The sequence below is a fragment of the Pelmatolapia mariae genome, linkage group LG1 (assembly GCF_036321145.2).
Source record: "Pelmatolapia mariae isolate MD_Pm_ZW linkage group LG1, Pm_UMD_F_2, whole genome shotgun sequence".
Lineage (NCBI taxonomy): Eukaryota > Metazoa > Chordata > Actinopteri > Cichliformes > Cichlidae > Pelmatolapia > Pelmatolapia mariae.
Genome location: NC_086227.1, coordinates 7057241 through 7079163, shown reverse-complemented (window position 1 = coordinate 7079163; position 21923 = coordinate 7057241). Strand labels below are relative to the sequence as shown.

General features: G+C 41.7%; 1 protein-coding gene across 3 annotated transcripts in view; it reads right to left on the bottom strand.

Moving 5' to 3' along the window:
* The window catches only part of samd4a (sterile alpha motif domain containing 4A), a 75014-nt gene extending 55836 nt beyond the window's left edge, over positions 1–19178 (bottom strand). For all 3 annotated transcript variants that reach the window (XR_010093747.1, XM_063470879.1, XM_063470888.1), the window contains exons 1-2: positions 19041–19178; positions 17418–18021 (exon numbers count right to left, since the gene is read on the bottom strand). Coding sequence is in view for 2 of the 3 variants with exons in the window: in XM_063470879.1 (XP_063326949.1) it covers positions 17418–17613 (196 nt within the window). In the remaining variant the exon portion in view is untranslated. The remainder of the gene's footprint in view (positions 1–17417; positions 18022–19040) is intronic.
* Between the last annotated feature and the right edge of the window lie 2745 nt (positions 19179–21923).

Sequence of the window (21923 nt, the reverse complement as noted above, 5' to 3'; positions counted from 1 at the left end):
TGAAGCATGACCCTGATGGTAAGCGCGTCATGGACAAAAGTAAAACAGTATGTCGGATGTGCCACGCAATGCTCAATTACATTGGTGGGAACTAGTGCGTTTGCGCAGTTAGCTCGTTAACGTGTTGACGCCGTCCAGCCCCACACACGGGGCGATCCGCAGTAGCTCATTAACGGAGATTTGCCGCATTATGGCGTTAATGTCATTTTAACAAGATTAACGCTGACAGCACTAGTGGGAACACAACAAATATGACTGCACATTTATGCAGACATCATCCTAGTGCAAAGACAAGTGGAAGCAGACAAAAACAACAAGCACGCATGCTACAAACTTTACCAGAGTCATTTAGACAGCCGTTAGCACATGATTCTCCTTATGGGGACCTGATATGTTTAATATGCTGCTGAGAATATAGCCCAGAAGAAGGGTATAGTATAGCTTTTATTTTGGAAAGAGCCATTTCTCTGTAATAAACTCTCTTTTCCAAAGATGAGTGATTTCTCGATCAGATAGATTTATTTTTTTTAATTATTTTGTTGTTTCAGCAACATTACATTTAAAAACTGTACTTTTGAGTTAAAATATATATTTATAATTTTAATAAATGACAAATTAAAAAGGCATGAACATTTTTTTGTATCGAAAAAATATCAAACCGTGACACCAAAGTATCGAACCAAACCGAACCGTGAATTTTGTGTATCGTTGCACCCCTACCCGCTAGCATGCTCTACCAAAAATAGTGCTTTGTTGTGTATCTGACGGACGCAAGCCAAACCAGTGCCACACCACTGAAGTTGCAGCATTTTTACAAACCAATTCTGATTCATCCGTTTCATTCAACATTTCGCCCTTCTCATTCTCCGTCGCCGCCATGCTTTTTCGGCCATGTGCGTATGAAAACAAAGGCACTGCCCATGTGCGTTTTACCCATATTGTATCGCGATATTTCATTTTCTTATCGTTGCCCAACATTATACCGGTATTACCGTGAAAGGTATGATATGGCCCAGCCCTAGCCTCCATACCCAAGAAGTTTACTATATAACAGAGCAGGGCGATATGGCCAAAAATATTTATCACGATATAGATTTGAAAATTTGCGATAACGATATAACTGACGATATAATTGATGCGAGACAAAATACAACTCCACAACTTTACTAGCGCAAAAAAAAAAAAAAACCCATCCCTTTATTTTCACTTAAACAAGCAGCTGTTTTTTATGTGCATTAAAGCTATATAAAAATTTAACAGTGCAAATGCAAATTCCTTGCTGAAAGTTTAACCAAAAAACATTTCCAGTAGAAATGGGCTGACATATCCTGAGCATAACCATGTATAATATCCACTGAAGTTAAAAAGAGGTGCTTTGCAACATTAAACTGCAGTGTGCCAAATAAAAAAGTCAAATATGTATTTTTCGAACCATAAGGTGCACGGGATTATGCACATTAAGTGAAACAAAGCAGTCAGATAAATCAAACTTTATTCAACTCATTCTTCTTGCTTCCTCCACTTCTGTACCATTGATTCATTACCATTCATTCATCATTCATGCAACTTAAGATGGCGCCGAGTATGGCAGCCTCGTCGCGAGCTCCCCCAAGCAACAGCTGTTTTTTGTGTTTAATTTTACTTTTCCTTTATTTTTTCACGAGCAGCACATGTCTCCTTGTGTACGACCGACAAACCTTACTGGACATAAGAGATGGACTTTCTCATCACTTTCCGGAGTTCAAGTTTTGCAACACGGACCCTCCGTTTGCAGACCCCCCATTCATCTCACCTGAGACGCCTTTGTTCTCTGGCCCTGGAGGCAGCAAACGCCGACGCAGAGGGAGAAGATCTGGCTTTCTTTTTCGACTGAGACCGCGCACTAACAGACCACCGCTACCCAGTTTATTACTGGCTAATGTGCAGTCTCTGGAGAACAAGCTGTGCGAGCTTCGGGCACGGATCTCATTCCAGCGAGAGATGCAGGACTGCTGCATGATCTGCCTCACAGAAACCTGGCTATCGGACAAGGTACCGGACTCCGCAATACAACTACCGGGGTTCTCTGTGCACCACGCGGACAGGTCACAGGATCTTACTGGGAAAAGCAGAGGCGGTGGTGTATGTTTCATGATCAACAACAGCTGGTGTGATTATGCGAACGTGCAAATCCTTCTGCTCACCGGACCTGGAGTACCTGATGATTAAGTGCCGGCCATTCTGGCTACCGAGGGAATTTACAGCAGTGATTATTACGGCTGTTTACATTCCCCCACAAGCCGACACTGACCGAGCACTCAGGGAACTGTACAGCGCGATCAGCAGTGAGGAAACCGCACACCCAGAGGCGGCGTTTATCACGACCGGGGACTTTAATAAGGGAAACCTGAAGAAAGTTTTCCCCAAAACTCCACCAACACATCCATTTCAACACTCGTGGAGACCGGCTACTTGACCACTGCTACACCTCTTTCCGGGATGCGTACAAAGCCCTCCCCCGCGCCCCATTCGGCCAATCAGATCACCGCTCCATCCTGCTCCTGCCCGCCTACAGGCAGAAGCTGAAACAGGAAGCTCCAACCCTGAGGGCGGTGCACCGTTGGTCGGACCAATCGGAGTCTACGCTGCGGGACTGTTTTGATCACGCGGACTGGGAAATGTTTCACGTGGCTGCTAATGACATCGATGAGTACACAGACTCAGTCTGCAGATTTATCAGAAAATGCGTGGAAGATGTCGTCCCATCCAGAACAGTTAAATCCTTCCCAAATCAAAAACCCTGGATTAACAGAGATGTTCGCACGGCACTGGCGGCACGGAGCACCGCTTTTGCCTCCGCGAATACATCGAACTACAAACATGCACATTACCAACTCCGGAAGACGATCAAAGCAGCCAAACGTGAGTACAGGGACAGGGTGGAGCAACAGTTTGACAACCCTCGGAGTATGTGGCAGGGACTAAACACAATCACAGACTTTAGAGGGAAAACCAGCACACCGCAGACCACGGCCTCTCTGTGTGAGGATCTAAACGTATTCTACGCTAGATTCGACACAGTGAACACCATGAAACCGGACAGTGTGCGCACCGCGGATGACGTCAGTGCGCACACTGTGTCTGAGGAGGATGTGTGGAAGTGCTTCAGGAAGGTGAACGCACGCAAAGCTACTGGTCCGGACGGGATTCCCGTCCGTGTCCTCAAGTTATGCTGAGGACTCAGCTGGCTAGAGTGTTTACACACATCTTCAACCTTTCCCTCTCTCTGTCTGTAGTCCCAGCCTGCTTCAAAATGGCCACCATCGTCCCTGTACCCAAATCCTCCACCATCTCCTCATTGAACGACTGGCGACCTGTAGCCCTGACCCCCCATCGTGAGCAAATGCTTCAAGAAGCTGATCAGGGACTTCGTTTGCTCTGCACTACCCGACTCACTGGACCCTCTACAATTTGCATACCACCACAACAGGTCCACTGATGATGCCATAGCCCTGACACTACATACTGCCCTCTCACACCTGGAGAAGAGAGACACGTATGTGAGAATGCTGTTTGTAGATTACAGCTCAGCATTCAACACCATCGTTCCCTCGAAGCTGGAGAGGAAACTGCAGGATCTAGGACTGAGCAGCTCCCTCTGCAGCTGGATCCTTAACTTCCTGTCTGACAGACGCCAAGTGGTCAGACTGGGCAGCATCACCTCATCCCCCATCACACTGAACACTGGTGCTCCACAGGGGTGTGTACTGAACCCTCTCCTGTACTCACTCTACACCTACGACTGCACGGCCACTAACAACTCCAACATCATTGTGAAGTTTGCGGACGACACTACAGTGGTGGGTCTTATCACCAAAGGTGATGAGACTGCCTACAGGGTCAGCGCCCTGACCCACTGGTGTCAACACAACCATCTCACCCTCAACGTCGCAAAGACAAAGGAGTTGATAGTGGACCTTTGGAGGTGCAGAGAAGTACACACCCCCATCACCATCAACGGCGCTGCTGTGGAGAGAGTGAGTAGCTTCCGGTTCCTTGGTGTACATCTGGCTGAGGATCTTACATGGTCAGTACACATAAACAAAACAGTGAAGAAGGCGAAACAGCGCCTCTTCTTTCTCAGGAGACTGAAAAGATTCGGCATGAGCCCCCGCATCCTCAGGACCTTCTATCGCTGTGCCATTGAGAGCATCCTCACTGGATGCATCACCACCTGGTATGGCAACAGCACCGCTTACAACCGCAAAGCTCTCCAGAGAGTAGTGCGGTGTTCTGAACGGATAATTGGAGGTGAGCTTCCCTGCCTCCAGGACATCTACAGGAAGCGGTGCCTGAGGAAAGCGGGGAGGATCATCAAGGACTCCAGTCACCCCAGCCATAAACTGTTCAGACTACTTCCATAGGGAAGGAGGTTCTACAGTATCCGGTCCCGTACCAGCAGACTGAGAGACAGCTTTTTCCACCAGGCCATCAGACTGCTGAACACTTCATAGACACCTCACCTTCACTTACCAGAACTTCAACATTATGCACTCCATACTGTATATAAATGCCACTTGTTTTGCACATGTCCAACTACCAACCTCTGTATATTTTATATATTTTATTGTTTACTCTATTTAATTTGTAATATATATATATATATATATATATATATATATATATATATATATATATATATATATATATATATATATATATATATATATATATATATATATATATATATATATATATACACACATACACATACACACACACGTAGATATACATATGTAGTATACACATTCAGTAATATGCATACACTCTTATAGTGTACATATATTTATTCATATAACTCTCAGATTTAGCCATTCTTATATTTTGCTTGTTCTTATGTTATTGTATTTTTGCACACCTCTGTTGCTTGTGAAGCTCGCACACAAGAATTTCACTCACATGTACTGTACCAGTGTACCTCCACATGTGATGTGACAATAAAAGTGATTTGATTTGATTAATGCTGTATTCTATCACAGCTGCTCTGTTCCCATGTTGTTGCAGTATATTAATGACTAACCTTCTATTGTGGATGGATTAGCTCAGTTGTTCTCCTGACTGAAGTTTGGTCCGTTTACAGCATCCTGCCATGCGATTGCATTTGTCTCTAACCATCAGGAACCTTCACGTTAACTTTTATCGAGTGGAATAAAGTTAGCGTTCATCCTCCAGCTTCACTGTTTATGTTATGCTAACATAGCTGTGTCGCAAGCGATCACATAGCACATCATTATATACCAGCTAGCCCAACTTCAGTAACCCTACAAACGTCACTGCTGTTTAGTTTCCTGTCTTCATATATGTTGGAAATGATAGCACAGCTGTATGTTTGAATTTTTTCAGAAATCTCTCAGTCAGAACTAGGGATGAGTACCGGTGTCCGGTGCCATGATGGCACCGGTTCTGACATAAACGGTAGTAACCAGACCGAAAAGCAGCGCACATTTCGGTGCTTTTTTTTCCTGAGCTGTGATGACTTTAGATTTTAGCCAATCATTTTACGTTTCCGAGGATAGTAGGCGGGGCCAGGCCCGTACGTTCTTTTAGAGCAGAGCTACAGATCAAAAATATCCAAGGCAAAGCGGTCAAAAGTCTGGCTGTACTTCACAGCAAAAGATGCAAACTCAGCAGCCTGCAACAAGTGCTTTAAGGTGATACTGTGATACTGTGCAAAGGAGGTAATATCTCGAATCCGATGAAACACCTGGCGACGCATAGCGTTTTTTTAAAAGCCGAGAAATGCGCCGTATTTGATAGCTTGCTGCGAGACCTCACACCAAGCACATCTACTGCGGGTGTGGTGCCTGTTATCGGACCTGGAGTTAGCAACATCCCCCAAAAACCCGAAGAGTCCTGGCCGCTAGCCCTGCCAGTGTAGCAGAAATGATGACGGATGATGATGGCAGCAGCAGCCGTTCTTCTCTGTGTGAGTAGCTTAATGTTGTTCGTGTGTAATTCACGTTGAGTACGCTAACCACGTTATTAAATTAATGCATGTAAGGTAAACTAGCAAACACCGTCGTAGTTACATGCGGCTGTCTTCTTGTTTGATGGCAGATACTCCCTTCACCCTGGCCAAAAAGGTTAAAATGACCAAAGAAAAAGTGGAAAACAGTTAAACATGAGAGGTTTTTGGACAAAGTTTGTGTTTTTTTCCATTGATTAAGCACTGCTTCCAGCCAAGCGTGATACCATATATGCCCCATAGCTGCAGAAAAGGCTAACATTGTTATCTTTTTACAAAAAACAGCTAAACATGAGAGGTTTTTGGACCAATTTTGTGTTCTCCATTCTTTAAGCACCGGTTTAAGCACCGTTTAAGCACCGGCACCGTTTCAAAAGTACCGGTTTGGCACCGGTATCGGATAAAACCTAAACGATACCCATCCCTAGTCAGAACATGCTATATCATGTTTAGATAACTAGCGAGCTAACTTCCGCTAACTTCCTACTAAATTCTAACTCCTTTAAATGTAATAAATTCTGTTTTCATGGATGCCTGGATTTTAAACTTCATAGTTACACCTGGTAAAGCAGCAATGCTGATCATTTTATTAAAGATGAAAGAATTTAGACAGTTTTTAACTCTCAGTGATGCTGCAGTGTTCGTTTGACTTTGGGACCTGAAGGGGACAGAGTTTAGGACCCAGATTACGCCCAGATTTACGAGCACCTTAGTCCGACAAATACGGCAATAACGACGGCCCACTTGATTGTTCTACAAAAAAAAAAAAAAAAAAAAAAAAAAAAAAAAAAAAAAAAGTGCTTTGGTGGGTATCTGACGGACAAACACCAAACCAGTTCCACACCACTGAAGTTGCACCATTTTTACAAACCAATTCTGGTTCATCCGTTTCACTCAACGATCCGCTTTCCCCCTTCTCATTCTCCGTTGCCGCCATGCTTTTTCGGCCATGTGCGTATGAAAACAAAGGCACTGCGCATGCGCGTTTTACCCATATTCTATCGCGATATTTTATTTTCTTATCGTTGCCTAACATTGTACCGGTATTACCGTGAACGGTATAATATGGCCCAGCCCTACTATATAATACGACCAGCTGCTGAGAGCAGGGCGGGGATGCCTGGCCTGAGAGTCTGGGGAATATGGGGAAACATTATACGCCTCTATGTCTGCTCCCGTCAGCACGAGACTGACTGTTCATCTATGAACACACGGGTACCTCACCTGTTCTCACCCTTCCTCATTTTACTTTACACACATGTACATGGATGTGAAGCAACAACTTTGTTACTAGAGGATGGAAATTAAAAAAGTATTGTCAACTTCCAGGTACAGGTTGAACTACTTAATATTATAGATACACATTAGGTGTTTAACCATCATTCTTAACTAAGGTGGAACTCTAAACAAATGCTCTAATTTTTTATGTGAACATGTGCAGGCAAAGGGGAAAATGTAAGCACTGAAATCATGATCAGTTTCAATTTAAACCTAGAATTTAGGAGGACAGACTGTTTGTGGTAGATATGCGTGTGATCCCCAGCAGGGCATTTTAAATAAGCTAAATGGATCACGATTTAATTACACCACAGTTACACTGTATATACAGTTATGTGAAAAAGAAAGATTTCATAGACTCTGTGCAGTCCTGTGAAAAACTGAGTACACCCTTAATGATTCCATACAAACTAAGAGGAAAAGCAGCACGTCAGAACAACTAGAAACATACTCAATAAGTACGGCGCGTTGGAAAAGGTTGCCGGGCAAAAGCCCATTTTCTCTGAAAAAACAAAACAAAACTGGGTCATGGCAACACCTTGATTAAAGTCCAGACCTCAATCTGAGTGAAATGCTGTGATGGGTCATTTACAGAGCTGTGTATAAATGAATGCCTGCAAACCTCAATGAACTAAAACAATGTTTATTTGAAATTATTGCTATTAAAGGTGGCTCTACATGCCATGTCTACATGGGGTGTACTTCTCAGGTTTTCCTGACCCAATTTAAAACCTGGCAAGAACTGGATAACATTTGTCTTGATATATAAAACCTTCAGACTGTATATACCACACACAGGCCACCTACCATTCCAAAAGGTTCAGCTGACAATGCATAACTTGTACTTTTATGCTACATAACAATTCAGGTTATTCATATTTTTAAATGACTGCATGACATCCCTCTCACACACAGCAATTATGTTTCAGTCCACCTCATTGTTGCAACTTAGAGCCTTTATGAAGCGATCTGCTTGTTGCAATCACTTTGTTACTGATGCCTGGTCTCTCATGGACATACCTGGCTCTAGCTGCCTGTCGTGTTTACCATCCTGTCAAATATCGATCACCCTCATTGATAGTCATTTCCTTAACTTGACAGGAAGCTGAGAATCCCTCCTACTTTGTGTCAACGCTGTTTATTTCGCCTTCATTGTTTGAAGTCGCTGACTGTTATTGACTTTCTGTGGTCTCTGGTCACCACATCGTATCGCTGCTGCTTGATTCCTCTTCAAGTGTTTTGTTTGTTTACTTGTTATTTTTTGTTGCAGATTTTTTTTTCCAATCCAAAAAAGGATCAGAGACCTTGGTTCAGAGCATATTCTCTGCTTGGAGAGTGAGACATCTTCAACAGGTTTGGTGAGTAAGCACTCAAAAACACAAACAGTTGTTGTTAACTTTATTTTATAGTGTAATTGTACTAGGAAATATAGTAGAACTTGCAGGTTATTTAAACTTTATCATTTACAGAAGTTTGAATACCTGTCTTTAGACCAAAGTATATGTAAAAGTATTTATTTTCTAATCATCTAAGAAATGAATTCAGCACAAAACACTCAGCACTAAGAGACTGGCTATTCAATCACATTCAACCACAATCAATCAGAGCATGTGCTTTAGTTTTGGGCTAGATGAACGTAGATACACATATGGCACAATAATCCAACATGTTAGAGAAGGTGAAGCTAAGATATCAAAGTTAGAAGCAAGCATAGAAGGGTGAGTGAGAAACTAAACCTTGAGCCTTTATGAAGCCCATGATTGCATAATCCCTGCTATCACTGACACCACATCTGCCTCTCTCATAGATAATATCAACAGGCTGACATGTCTGAGGCTTCTAGTAGCAAACTAGCCACTGGAGTCTGTTTGGCAGTTGCAAATCCCCTTATTTTCACACACATACATACAGTAAAACGTAAACTATAAAAATACTAATTATACAAATAAACACACACACACACACACACACACACGTGCACACACCCAACTGTACTCAAGCAACAAGGAAAAGCATTTGCTGTAGAGGTCTGGTGGAAAAGACTAGTTTTATTTCCCCCTCTGGTCATTTTGGCAGGTTGTCTGTCCCCATTCCTGAGGTTCAGTACGAGTTCACAGAACACGCCGTCAACCTCCAGAAATAAACTGTTTGCTCATGCGTGGGTGCGATGAAATAGTTTGGCTCTCAAACCAGAGACAAGATTTTTCTCTCTCCCCTCTCCCTCTACAGACGTTCAAAAAGGCACAAAAGGCTGATGACAAACAGAGCTTCTATGGGTGTGTATTAAAAAAAAAAAAGTTCCACTTTTAAGTTTTATCTCTGTGGGAGACCGTATTTATAGATACTCATGTGGCAGAGCAGGCCAGCTACATTAGGCTCAAATTAGATTGATATCCATGTTTTTTTGTTTTTAAAATGTATGCTATAGCTCTTACAAACATTAATCATCTTCATCTTACTCAGGCATGCTTTTTTAGATCTCGTCAACAAACCCTGAAAGTCTCCTTCAAAAAAACCACAAAACTCCAAAACATCTTGGGCTGCTAAACAGTGTTGATCAAGATATCTGTTCATTTCAACTGAGGCTGGAAGCCATAAGGTCTGTTAATATAAAGTTAATAACATAACTTTAAAAGCCTTTGGAAAGCCATATCAGACAGAGAAAGCAGTGAATGGCAGCTGTAAATGGCAGCAGTATTCCTGAGTCTTCATCTTCTCACTTCTCTGCCCCACCCATCCCATCCCCTCCTCCTCTCTTCCACACCATGGTGTACTTAGGAGACCTTAGCTCTAGTGAGAGTGGAATCACTTTTCTCTTTCCACTGTCTCCCCGCCACACACACACACACTCACACTGGAAAAGCCCATGTTCAATTCACACTGAGCTCCTGACTCAAGTGTGCTCCTACGTGCCCACATTCCTAGACAGTATCCCCAACACCAGAACCGTTTACCGCCTCAGTCAGGAATGCTGATTTCCAGTACAGGTTTTCATCAGACCTAGTTTAGGCAGAGAGTGCAACAGGAATTCACTGAGTAATACTAGCCATTAAAAAAGAAAAAAGAAAAACGCAGACGTCCCCCCCCCCCGTCACTCACCTTGCAGACAGACTGACAGAGACTCTGCTTTCCCTCTCTCTACAATAACAGATACAAGGCTAATGCCAGAAGCCATATTTTGACCTAGATTCAAACAGCTTTTTGAATTCAAATTCTTCACTGACGTTAAATCCCCTCATCCACTGTATAATTCTTACGTTCTGCTGATCTATGCTCAAAGGTGTTAAGAAAAGTGCTTTTCCATTTGCTTCGCCTAATCCTTTCAAATTACCAAAAAGCCACCAGAAACTCACGTCTCTTTCCATTTTGCACTTCTGCCATTCACAAACTAAACAGCAACTGACAACTATCAAATGTAGGTATTTTTTCCATTTGGCTGGGAAAGTTCCTGTAATACTTTTACATCTTTTCTTTAATGGAAATTTAAATTCATATCCATACTACAACTCTGAGCATTTACATCCCTCCAAATCTAACACAGGTAAACTTTAGGCTGTGACACAATGGCATGGCCATCTAACCAATGTTCTACTCAGTCAGAGAGAGTAGGGCTGGGACATGATCAGCCATGTGACTTCTTAGAGTACTGTATATGCCGCTGTGGTTGGCTGGCTGTAGCAGGAACAGGTTTGAAAATCTCTTAGCTTTCACATACCTGATTTCAAGCTTGACTGGACTGATCAGCTCTCTATACCCATCTTAGATAATGCTACATTAAAATTCAGAAAATAACAGAACACTGAGGGAAATTATTAAACACCTTTCATTCTTCTCGCAGCTGGTTACAAAAACAGCACAAACTGTACATTTGGATCTCCAAATAGTGCATAGAAGCTCACGGTGAAATCATTTATTTTGATAGGACTTTCTGCAGTGACTGTGTTTGGCTGAGATTTTTTGATTGACATTGCCTTCCACACATATGAATGAATTTTCGTCTCTCCTTCAAAGATAATATATGAAAACTGTTTAAAAAAAAAAAATATAGATCGGTGTCCATTGCTAACTCCCTTTACATTAATTTTAACATGTGCAACAGTTTTTCTCCAGTTCCTTAAAAACAGTTCAGCTTAATAATCACAGATCACAAAGAGTGGGAAGCTCACAGGTGTTTTTTTTTAAAAACAAACAAACAAACAAAAACCCTACAGGGTATTTTATCTTGCAAACTGTAAATAAAGTGGTTAACTTTCCATTACACTTAACAGCTACTTTACATGTGCCATCACTGTGGTTCCTATAGTCTGTGCTGTACTGTTCTGCTCAACCTTCAAATCACATTCATTTTGAGCAGTAAGAAAACAACCAGTGCAAAAGCATTAAAAAAACAAAACAAAACAAAGATGGACTCCAAACCAAAGGAACTGCATATAAATACAGTGTCACTAAGTGCTGGCTGCTGCAACTCAGTACAGAGTTCTACTTCTGACCACCTCTCCAACACAGCTGCTGCTTGTACGTTCTCAATCCCCGGCGGCCTCCTTCCAGCTCAAACAGCCGTGCAGGCCAGGTCAGCAATACACCACACCACACAAAAATGAAGCTAGTCATTCAGAACACCAGGCCCACTGTCCTGCCCTAACCCCACCTCTTACACGACCCCTACACCCTGCATGTGTGCATATGTCATCCTTCAGATAGCGCTCTGCACACTATTCAAGTCCTCTCAACTTAATCCAATATTGTCCCTCTTGAGGTTGCCTCAAAAGAAGTTTTGTTCTCTTTAGGAGGGGAGGAAAAAACAGGAAGCTACATTCTTTCCTAATCACAACAAAAATGCAGCTGGCTGCTTATTAGCAGACAGCTAATAAAAACAGTAAAACCAGTATTCCAAATTCCCCTATGATTTCTGCACCAAAAGCCACCAAAGTTGCAAGGTGAAGTGATAAGAATGATTTGAGTTGGCACTTCACTTGTTGACTTTTGTTAGGCTTGACTTGAAAACTCAGTGGATGCAGGACTCCTTTTACACATCTGTGCTGGACTGTTAAAGTAAAGAGGCTGAGAAACACAAAAACCCTATAAAGTAACCAAAACCAGAGCATGATAAAATCATGTTAATCCAATAACACAGAGGAATAAATCATAAATCACATGTGATGCAATTCTGCAGGTCTCAGTGATCCCACTGACTGGGGCCACATCTCAAGTCGCGTCACTTCCAGGGTCCCGAAAAAAGCCTGCCTCTGAGCCACTTGGAGAAGTAGGTCACTGAGGATTCCATTCATTTGTACAGCGCTTTCCAAATAGTTGCGCTTTTCCACTCAGCCCAAGACTTCCAGCTGTATGTTAACCCTTTAAGTGCCTGCAGGTCTCATTTCTGTATCAGCATAAAATCCCACTGTCCTGATTCACAAGCAGTCGATAATTAGTGTTTTGACTCAGAAGTTTTGACTCAGTTTAGGATTAGTGAATTTGCTTTTTATCCTGCGCACACTGTATGTATATAATAGCTTGTTTTAATTTCAAAAGTGTACTCTGTGTTTTAGTCAAATCCATGAAGGGGAAAAAAAGATCTCACAGAACTATGTGCTAAAACTCTTTTGGGGAAGCAGCTTTTAAGTCACTGAAAACAACTTTAAAACTGAGAAACTCAAAAACCAATAAACTGCCCATACCAACTCAGAAAAAAACAAAAAAACAAAAAAAAACAGCTAACTGATCTATCAGCCTTACCCTAGTACATAAGCACTCAAACAAGCTACCACAACATACCAGAGGGATCACGTAACCAGACAATCTTCCCAGTCTCCCTCTTTTCAGCTGCATGTGCTCTGACGGTAGGTCCACAGAGCTGAAATGGGCCACGGATTTCATGTTACCAAGCTGAATCAGCAGATTGGAAATGGCCACAAAAATGATCGAGGTGTGACAAAACTGAGGGGCACGGCTTCAAATTCCAGGATTCACAGAAGTTAGGAACTCATTTAATAACTTTAAAATTATTCCAGTGAACTAGAGGTTCAAACTGAACATGCAGAGCTTACATATATCAAATTGATAACTTCTAACTATTCAGAATACTCTGATTCAGACCAAGGACTTTGTCAAGAAAGAAACTCCAAATTACCCAATTTTCCCAAGTCATTCCACAATAGTATGATATGTTTTCTTAATAAAAGCATCATTACCTTTAATGTTGACCGGAAAAGGGGTGAAAAATGATCTGTTTTAATAGAAATCTAAATAAAATGCAGCTGTTCTGACATGTTCTATACTAATAACTACAAACTTACTCCAACTGATCAGTTTAAAAGCATTAAGAAAATTCTAGAAGACTTTTCTTGAGTTACTATTCAAATGTGTGTGCTTCTGTAAATGTAGCAAAACCACAGAGTTACTTCACTTTGTAAATTCCTGACCTGATGACACTGAGATAAACAGACTCAGTTTTGAATCACAAAACCTGAACAGTGCAATTGTCCCTGATCTGTCTAACATGTCAGCAAAATTGAGGAAATCTTTCTTACATTTATAGCATTATTAACTAAATGAAGTAAAATCAACAGAGCACATAAGCTAGAACACCTGTGAACAGAACAGAGGGTGAGGTGTGTGCCTCACTCTAAAGGAGACTTTGGTAACAATCAAACGAGTATTCTATATATTTTTTTAAATTAATAATAATAATGATAATAATATTATTATTATTATTATTATTATTATTATTATTATTATTATTATTATTATTATTATTATTATTATTATTAGTAGTAGTAGTAGTAGTAGTAGTAGTAGTAGTATTAATTAATCAAATATTTGGGTACAGAGGTAGGTACCAACTCTCTTGAACTACTATAGATTATAATTAGGCAGAAGCTGAGCCAGAGGTTTGTGTGACTAGTAGACAATTACTCCACAGAAGATGCCATCTCTTCTGTGGTTCACACCACCCTCACCCACCTGGAGCAGAAGAATTCCTACGTCCGTTTGCTCTTCGTGGACTTCTCATCTGCTTTCAACACAATGATCCCACAGACACTTGTTGATAAATTACTGACTCTGGACTGAGCTCCTCTCTTTGTAACTGGTGTTCTGTGCTCCGGCATCAACGTGTGGCACGGAAACTGCACTGTGGCAGAGAGGAAAGCTCTACAGAGGGTGGTGAAGGCTGCACAGAGAGTTGTCGGAGGCAGCCGCCCAACCGTCACAGACATATACAGCTCCAGATGCAGGAAGAGGGCAACCTGTATCATGAAGGACCCCACTCACCCAGCACACACACTCTTTGTCCCGCTCCCCTCAGGCAGGAGGCTGAGGAGCATTAAATACAAAACCACCAGACTGAGAAACAGCTTCATTCCAGAAGCCGTGAGACTTCTCAATGCATAAATGGACAAGAACTGTTATTGTAGCACCTTAATCACTACTGACACTGTCACTTTATCAATGCTGGTCATCATGCCCTTTGCTGCTAAAGTATTTATTTATACCTATATTTATACCTACACTCTATATCCATACTGGTACTCAGGTTGTTGCACTCTAGTTGTCGTATTATTTATCGTATTGTTTTATTACTTGTTATTCTGTTTGTTAAAAAAAACAAAAAACAACAACCCAAAAAACCCAAATATTTATGTATTACTTTTTAAGAAAAAATTCTGTTTCTTCATTATTTTGTTTCTTTTCGCTCCAGGACCGTGTGTACATAATGTCGGTCCACCTCATGTTAACATGTGATGCAAATGACAATAAAGCTCCTTGAATCCTTACTGCCCTGCCTAGTTACACAAATTAGGGCTGTGCGATATGACCAAAATCTCATATCCCGATATAAGACAATTTATCATCCCGACAACGATATATATCACAAAAATTTTACATTTTCTGTAAATTCTGTGAATCTCGGGCAACTCGACTTGTGTTTAGTTTTTTCAGCTGGGCGTCATGCACCTGGAGTAGAATATTTTGACCGATGCATGAAACTGCATTTTTAGACATAGGTTGTAACGGCCGCCATTTTCTTTGTGAGTATTTATTACACAACATGCTTCCTCTCAACATCCCTCTCTCACACCAAGTATCTGTCGATACTGTTCACTAATCTGATATCAGTGCATACTGTGAGGAAGAGATTGCAGATGTTAACGCTTGATTACCAAACTAATGACACTTTGCTGCTAGCTTCCTCAATGTTACACTGGTTCTCCTGCAACCTGCTCCTATCACTGTCAAGTGCTGAAGTAAACAAAAAACTGATCTGAAAAGACTGGTTCATAGATCTACACTCTGTCACCATTATGTGTTTTAGTTTTTTCAATCAGTGGTTCGGGGATTTGAACCTGCAACTGTTTATACACAGACATATTAAAAATTTGGGACGTAACAATTCTCCAGATCAATGTTTTTTACTTATACATCCATTTACCTCTGTTTTTGTATGGCTTTTATGTTTTGTTTTGTTGAGAAAAACAAACAAATGAGAAATAAAACAAGTATCATCACTTGTTCCTAGCTGGGTCAGCTTCCATTAGATCTGGATGTTTTAACCAGGAATTAACAGCTCCACATGACCAATTAGGATAAGTCAGAGTCTCACAATACATAAAGACAGAGTCACAACACAATGCTGTGCACTTTTGTCACACCTCTAACAAATACCCGTATTTGGGGTAGCTCCTGTAGGGGTCTCCTGTCCAACACTCACAGACATGGATGAAGATTACTTGAAAACTACACTGGCTGGTAAATATAACAGATCATAATGCTAAACTAGACTAATTTTAAGAAAATGAATCAAATGAAAAATTCTCCAGCCTCCTTTGTTAGGAATTCAACTGTCCTGTGAGAATAAATAAATAAAATCAACGTCTTGCTAGCTGTAAAATTAGGAGCCACAATGAACATAACTGACTTAAATATCACCACAAAGACCATAAGTCTATCTCACATGATGGAGCACATTCTGAAAAGTAAAAAAATAAAAAAATAAAAATAAAAGAGGAACAGCTGATGAATTAGAAGACATCAGCCCTCCTCCATCGCCTCTGTCTTCATTTTGCTCTGATCTCTGACACTATAAACAAGCCTGACTTTGGGAGGGGTCGACCAAGAGAATTTCATAAACTGCACTTTGATGTCTCCAGTTTTACTCAACAATAACAAAGACCAGCCTGTATTAACCGAAGCCCCTGACTGTGGTACACCCTGATAGAAACTCTGTAATATCTGTGAGTATCACTTCAGGCAGGTTTGCTGTGATGGCCCAGTGTTACCGCATACAGCTGTTGCCATAGGTGCACGGAGACGCTTTCACTCTGCTGCTGCAGCAGCAGCAGCACTGCTTCATTCTATTTTTCATGAGCTCAGTCGGTTGCCAGGGTTTTAGTTTCCATGGCCACACTGCAGTCTGATGGAACAAAAACCAAACTAGAACGCACGCCCGCTCCCCAACACCTCAGTTGTCTTGGCCCAGTACCCGCTCAGGGACCACCATGGCAATAAAGGCTGGCACACTAACAGACTGCCATCTCCAACCACCCGTGGTGCCAGCTGAGGTAACGTGTGCGAGTTCTCAACCTCCTCTCACTCTCATCTACTGACCAGCCAGAGTGCAGCACAACACCATCAATGATTCAGCAATTTACCACTCCTGATGGATCTACAGGAACACCTCACACAGGAAGTTTATTCTAATGCCCTTGGGATGCCTGCACCATGATTGTCTAGTGTCTGTTACAAGATTGAGAACTACAATGGAACAATGGAAAAAACACATTTCTTTTTAAATAAGTGAAAAACCTGACCAGAAACAGCTAAACTGTCACAGTGACTGTGATAACTGCTGCATCAATGGATTCCAACTCTGTAAGTGGAGAAGATGCATCACTCTTTCCTCTTCTGTAATAACTGCTGGCAACTCCCAGATTTCAGAAATATGCCTGAATAAATCTAAAAGCACAAAATCAACTTTGGGTTGTTTTTTATTTTTTTCCAATTTCGCAGTTCACTCCTTTATGATAAGAAGAGTGAAGTTGCTGAAGGAGAAGAGTGCAGTGTGAAGAACAAACAAGTAACCGTAGTGTTCGTGAGTGCCTGTAAATGCATCTAACCAAGCATGTGGTAGTCCTACCTGGATTATTGGCCTCCCCCTCCAGGACCTGCAGCTCGGTGCACTCGGCAAGCGAGTGCTCCAGGCAGAGCTGCAAGAAGCGGGCCTGGGTTGGGCTCACCCTCTTCAGCAGGGACAGCAGGGCCACCGTCTGCTCGCACTCGTTCCACCCCTTGAACCAGCTGGCCAGCACGCCCACTTGATCGCGAAACATCATGGTCTGCGAGACGGGGGTTGAAGGCTGGCGGATTGAAGCGTATCTGCTCTTAAGACTGAACTGTAGCTTTACAGCGGTTATTGGCGTCTCTGTTCAGCTGTGGCGCTGTGTTACCATTCTAAGCTTTTTTTCTTTTTCTTTTTTTATTAGTCAGGTCAGCGGTCTCTGTCAGAATTCCTGCTGGAGCCTTCTCCTGTATGATAATCTCTGGGTTGTAAGGGTGAGAGAAGATGGGAGGGGGGATGTTAGTTGCTCTTCTTGCTGGGCATTAGGTGAAACGAACTCCTGCTGCTGCTTAGTCACTCTCAGAACGATTGATATTTGATGAGTCAGCTTTCTTCCAGCACAGGCTGTGTCACACCAGCTTCAGCCTCACAGGCATTTTTCTTCAGGGAATCCCTCTCAGCCCTGCAAGAGGGTGTCAGATGTTAAGTGAGGGAGAGGAAAAAAGGGAACATTTAACCCACGCTGCTCTCAGCTTCTACTTAAGTAGGTCTCCCCCTTCTTATCAGACCTCTACGGTGACTTTTACAGCACACTGAGCATCGTTAGGAACGCGACGGTGTCCCTGTTGCTTCAGCCTTGCAGACTTGCTGCTGCAGTGGGGTAGTTTGGAAGAGAAAAAAAGAACCCTCATACTTTATAGGTCTCCTCCTCGCCGTCGCTATGCGAACAGGCTTGTGGCATTCACCACCGGGACAAAAATAAATAATTTGCGTTTTTTTGGTATCCACCCATTCCTTAAAAATACAGCTGTCGGTACTAGTGGCGCTACATCCCGGAATTTTCCAAAAAGGACGCCGGGTTACCGACGGCGGCCACCGGCACGCCTGTGTGCAGCACAGACTATAGCACCGACTTCCCTCCGTTATTCTAATGACAGGTTACTCCGTATCGGAGACCGAGATCCGGCAGTGAAGGCTAGCTTTCAGCTGTAAAAACCCTGCAGAGCAGGCTACGAGCCGACTCCGGGTTCCCGAGCTTTTACCGCTGTCTAAAACTGTCACTTTGCCTCATCAGCACACAGGGAATGACTGTCGGCGTGTGTTAGAGTGTACGAGGAGTTTGTAAAATGTTGTGAAACGGAAAACTAGGGAACAGATCCGTACATTTATCCACGTTCCTATCTTGAACGTTCCCACAGAATAACCGCGTAGCAGCTGTAAATTTAACTCAAGTTACCGTTAGCAAATTTCCCAACAGTGTTAGCCCCGCGAATAAAATTTAATGGCTGGGAATTCCACATTCCCCGCGACATTACTTGAAAAGTCCTTAGTCAACCGCTAAAACTGTGTAATTTTCATTTAAAGACTGGGGTAGAGTTGATAAAACAGCGGAGGGAAACAGCTTAGCTAAAAACTTCAATTTGAGTGTTAATCATTGTGGGAGAAGCGGTTATTACACACACCGAACTTTAAGGTTCCTACCTGCTGGCGCTGTTCGCATCGTTGGGTTTGTCTCAGAACGGGCGACAGGCTCGGCTTTTTCGGGGAGCGGTGCCCCTTTACTCCCGGTCTGTGGGATTTGCCATCTTGACTAACTTTTCCTCTGTCTCTCCCCCAGCAGACGGGCTCCACTGCCCTAAAACTCCACGGTTAAGTGAGCAGTAAGGTTGTGACACCGGCTTCCCTCAACACTTTTCAAAATAAAGCTAAGCAGTGGCGCTGAGCATTTTTTAGAAAACGTCACTGAACTACTACAGTAGTTTCAACTTAAGATCGTGTATTTGTTTTAGTGCATACTATGATTAACTATGAATATAGGTTTCACGAGGAAAGTCAGAATTCAAAGAGAAAAAGTAAGAATTTTTGGATTCTGTTTTTTCTCAAGATCTTTTCCCCAGAATTCTGATTCTTTTATTATCTCTTAGCTTATATCTTTTATTATTGCTTATTTTAGAAATCTGACGTTTATCTCCTCAAAAACTGATTTGTTTGCCAAAATCCTGACTTTAATTTTCATAATTATCAGATTTTTCTTTCCATGACAGTCAATCTGTTTTGTATGAATGTACTGGGATTAAAAGTTAAAAACTAATGCTTCTGAAATGTCATTAAGGACAAGTATGAAGACGCAGTAGATACAATACTCAGCTAAAGTACTCTCTGAAAGATGCTCCTGAATAGTATTTGATCAGTTTTTGTACTTAGTTACTTAGCACATTCGTGGACTCTTCTGATAGGCATTCTGCTTTTATTTTGAAGATCGGTGCAGTCGATATCCGGCCTTTTTTCGGCCGTCTTGACGTAAGGGGGGCTCGCTCTGCCCGTTTCCACATGCTAATCATTAACAGCAGAGCATTACGTCAGGGGCTTGGCAGCGCGAGGAAGCACCAAAATAGAGAGAGAGAGATAGTCTAGGGGGGCGACCAGCGACGAAACTACAAGAAAATGTAAGAAAAGGAAATGTTTCCAAAGCCACAGTTAATGAGGTCCACATCCACACAGGAACGATGCTGAATGTTTTAGCTCGTAGGACAGGGAGACGTGGAAACTATTTTTAGGTGACAGACTCGACTCTATTAAGTGTCGGAATGTAACACGGTTCATTTACTCAACTATCTATGACTGGCTATTTAATTTCATACTGCACTGTACGTGTATTCAACTGTACTTCAAAGGGAAATTCTCTTCAGTATTGGAGAGCTGCTTGTTTAGTTTTTATTATAATTCAAAAGAAGAAAAACGACCAATTTATAGAATACAGCACACAAGGTCAAAATCTTTTTTGAACACAGTGAAAATACTTAATTACAAATAAAACTGAAAAGTAATTATGTATTATTTTGTCTGATGTATTAAAAGTAAAAGTGGGTGTGAATTTCTGTAGAAATTCAACCCTGTGATTGATAACACATTAAAAATTGACATTACACAAATATTTATTTATTTCTAAAGAGGCCCACGAGCCTCATTTGACTGGGAAACACTGTTCTGTCTGTTTCTTGTGTGAACATAAACTTGACTTCATAAAATTAAAGTTAAGCGTACAAGACTTAGACCACAATATCCAGCATTAGGAGTACACAAGCTTGTGAGCCCCTGAGGCTTGGTTTGTGTCTCCTGCTGGTCCTTAACTAAGCATCTGTCACATGTAAGGTGTTAACCACTACACCATGGAGCCAACGTAAGTACAATAAACTATTCCTGGAAGTAAATTCAACTTACTGCTTACTGTAAACAAAAGTAGATAGTAGATACCTGTGTTATGCATCAGCTCTATCTCCTCCAGAGGCATTAAAAACATTGTTTACATTTTAAGGAAAGAACAGATGTTATCCAAATATATATATATATATATATATATATATATATATATATATATATATATATATATGTATATATGTGTGTGTGTGTGTGTGTGTGTGTACATCCATCCATTCGCTTCCGCTTATCCTTTTCAGGGTCGCGGGAAGCGCTGGAGCCTGTCCCAGCTGTCATAGGGCGAGAGGCGGGGTACACCGTGGACAGGTCTCCAGTCTGTCGCGGGACTAACACACAGAGACAGACAAACCATTCACGCTCACATTTGGATTAATCAATTAACCTATCCTCACAAACTGCATGTCTTTGGAGTGAGAGAGAGAGAGAGATTTATGTAGATGGTGGTATGTAACTAAATAACTGCTGAACTTATTTATATACTTATTTATATAACTGCTGAACTTATTATTGCCCTGGAGCCCTGGGCACATATTAGCTTGCATAGAGCAACTCTAATGTTCTCATTTTTTGTTTTCTCAGTTCAAAAAAATGTTGGGCTGCTGTATAAAATGTAGCTACAAACACAATGCATTTATTTACAAATCTTACAACCCATATTTTATTCATAATAGAATGCAGGAAATGTCAAATGTTCAAGATAAGAAAATGTACTGTTTTAAGAAAAAACAAACACGAGGTCATCTTGAATCTGATGGTAGCAACAGGACTCAAAAAGGTCTGGACAGGGCCATGTTTACCATTGTATAGCATCCCCTCTTCTATTAACATCAGTCTGTAAATGTGTGGGAACTGAGGAGACAATTTCTGGACTGTGGGGAGAGAAGTGCTGTCTTATTCTCACATTCCAAATGTTTTCAATTGGTGAAAGATCTGGATTGTTCAGGACTTTTCTCTTCTATGTGAAGCCATACTGTTGTAATAGTCGAAGTATGCAGTTTAGTGTTGTTCCGCTGAAATACAAAAGGTCTTACCTGAAAAAGAGCTCATCTGGATGTGAGCTTACCTTGCTGTCAAGCCTGCTTATACCTTTCAGTATTAATGGTGCCTTTCCAGATGTGCAAACTGCCAATTCTATAGGTACTAACA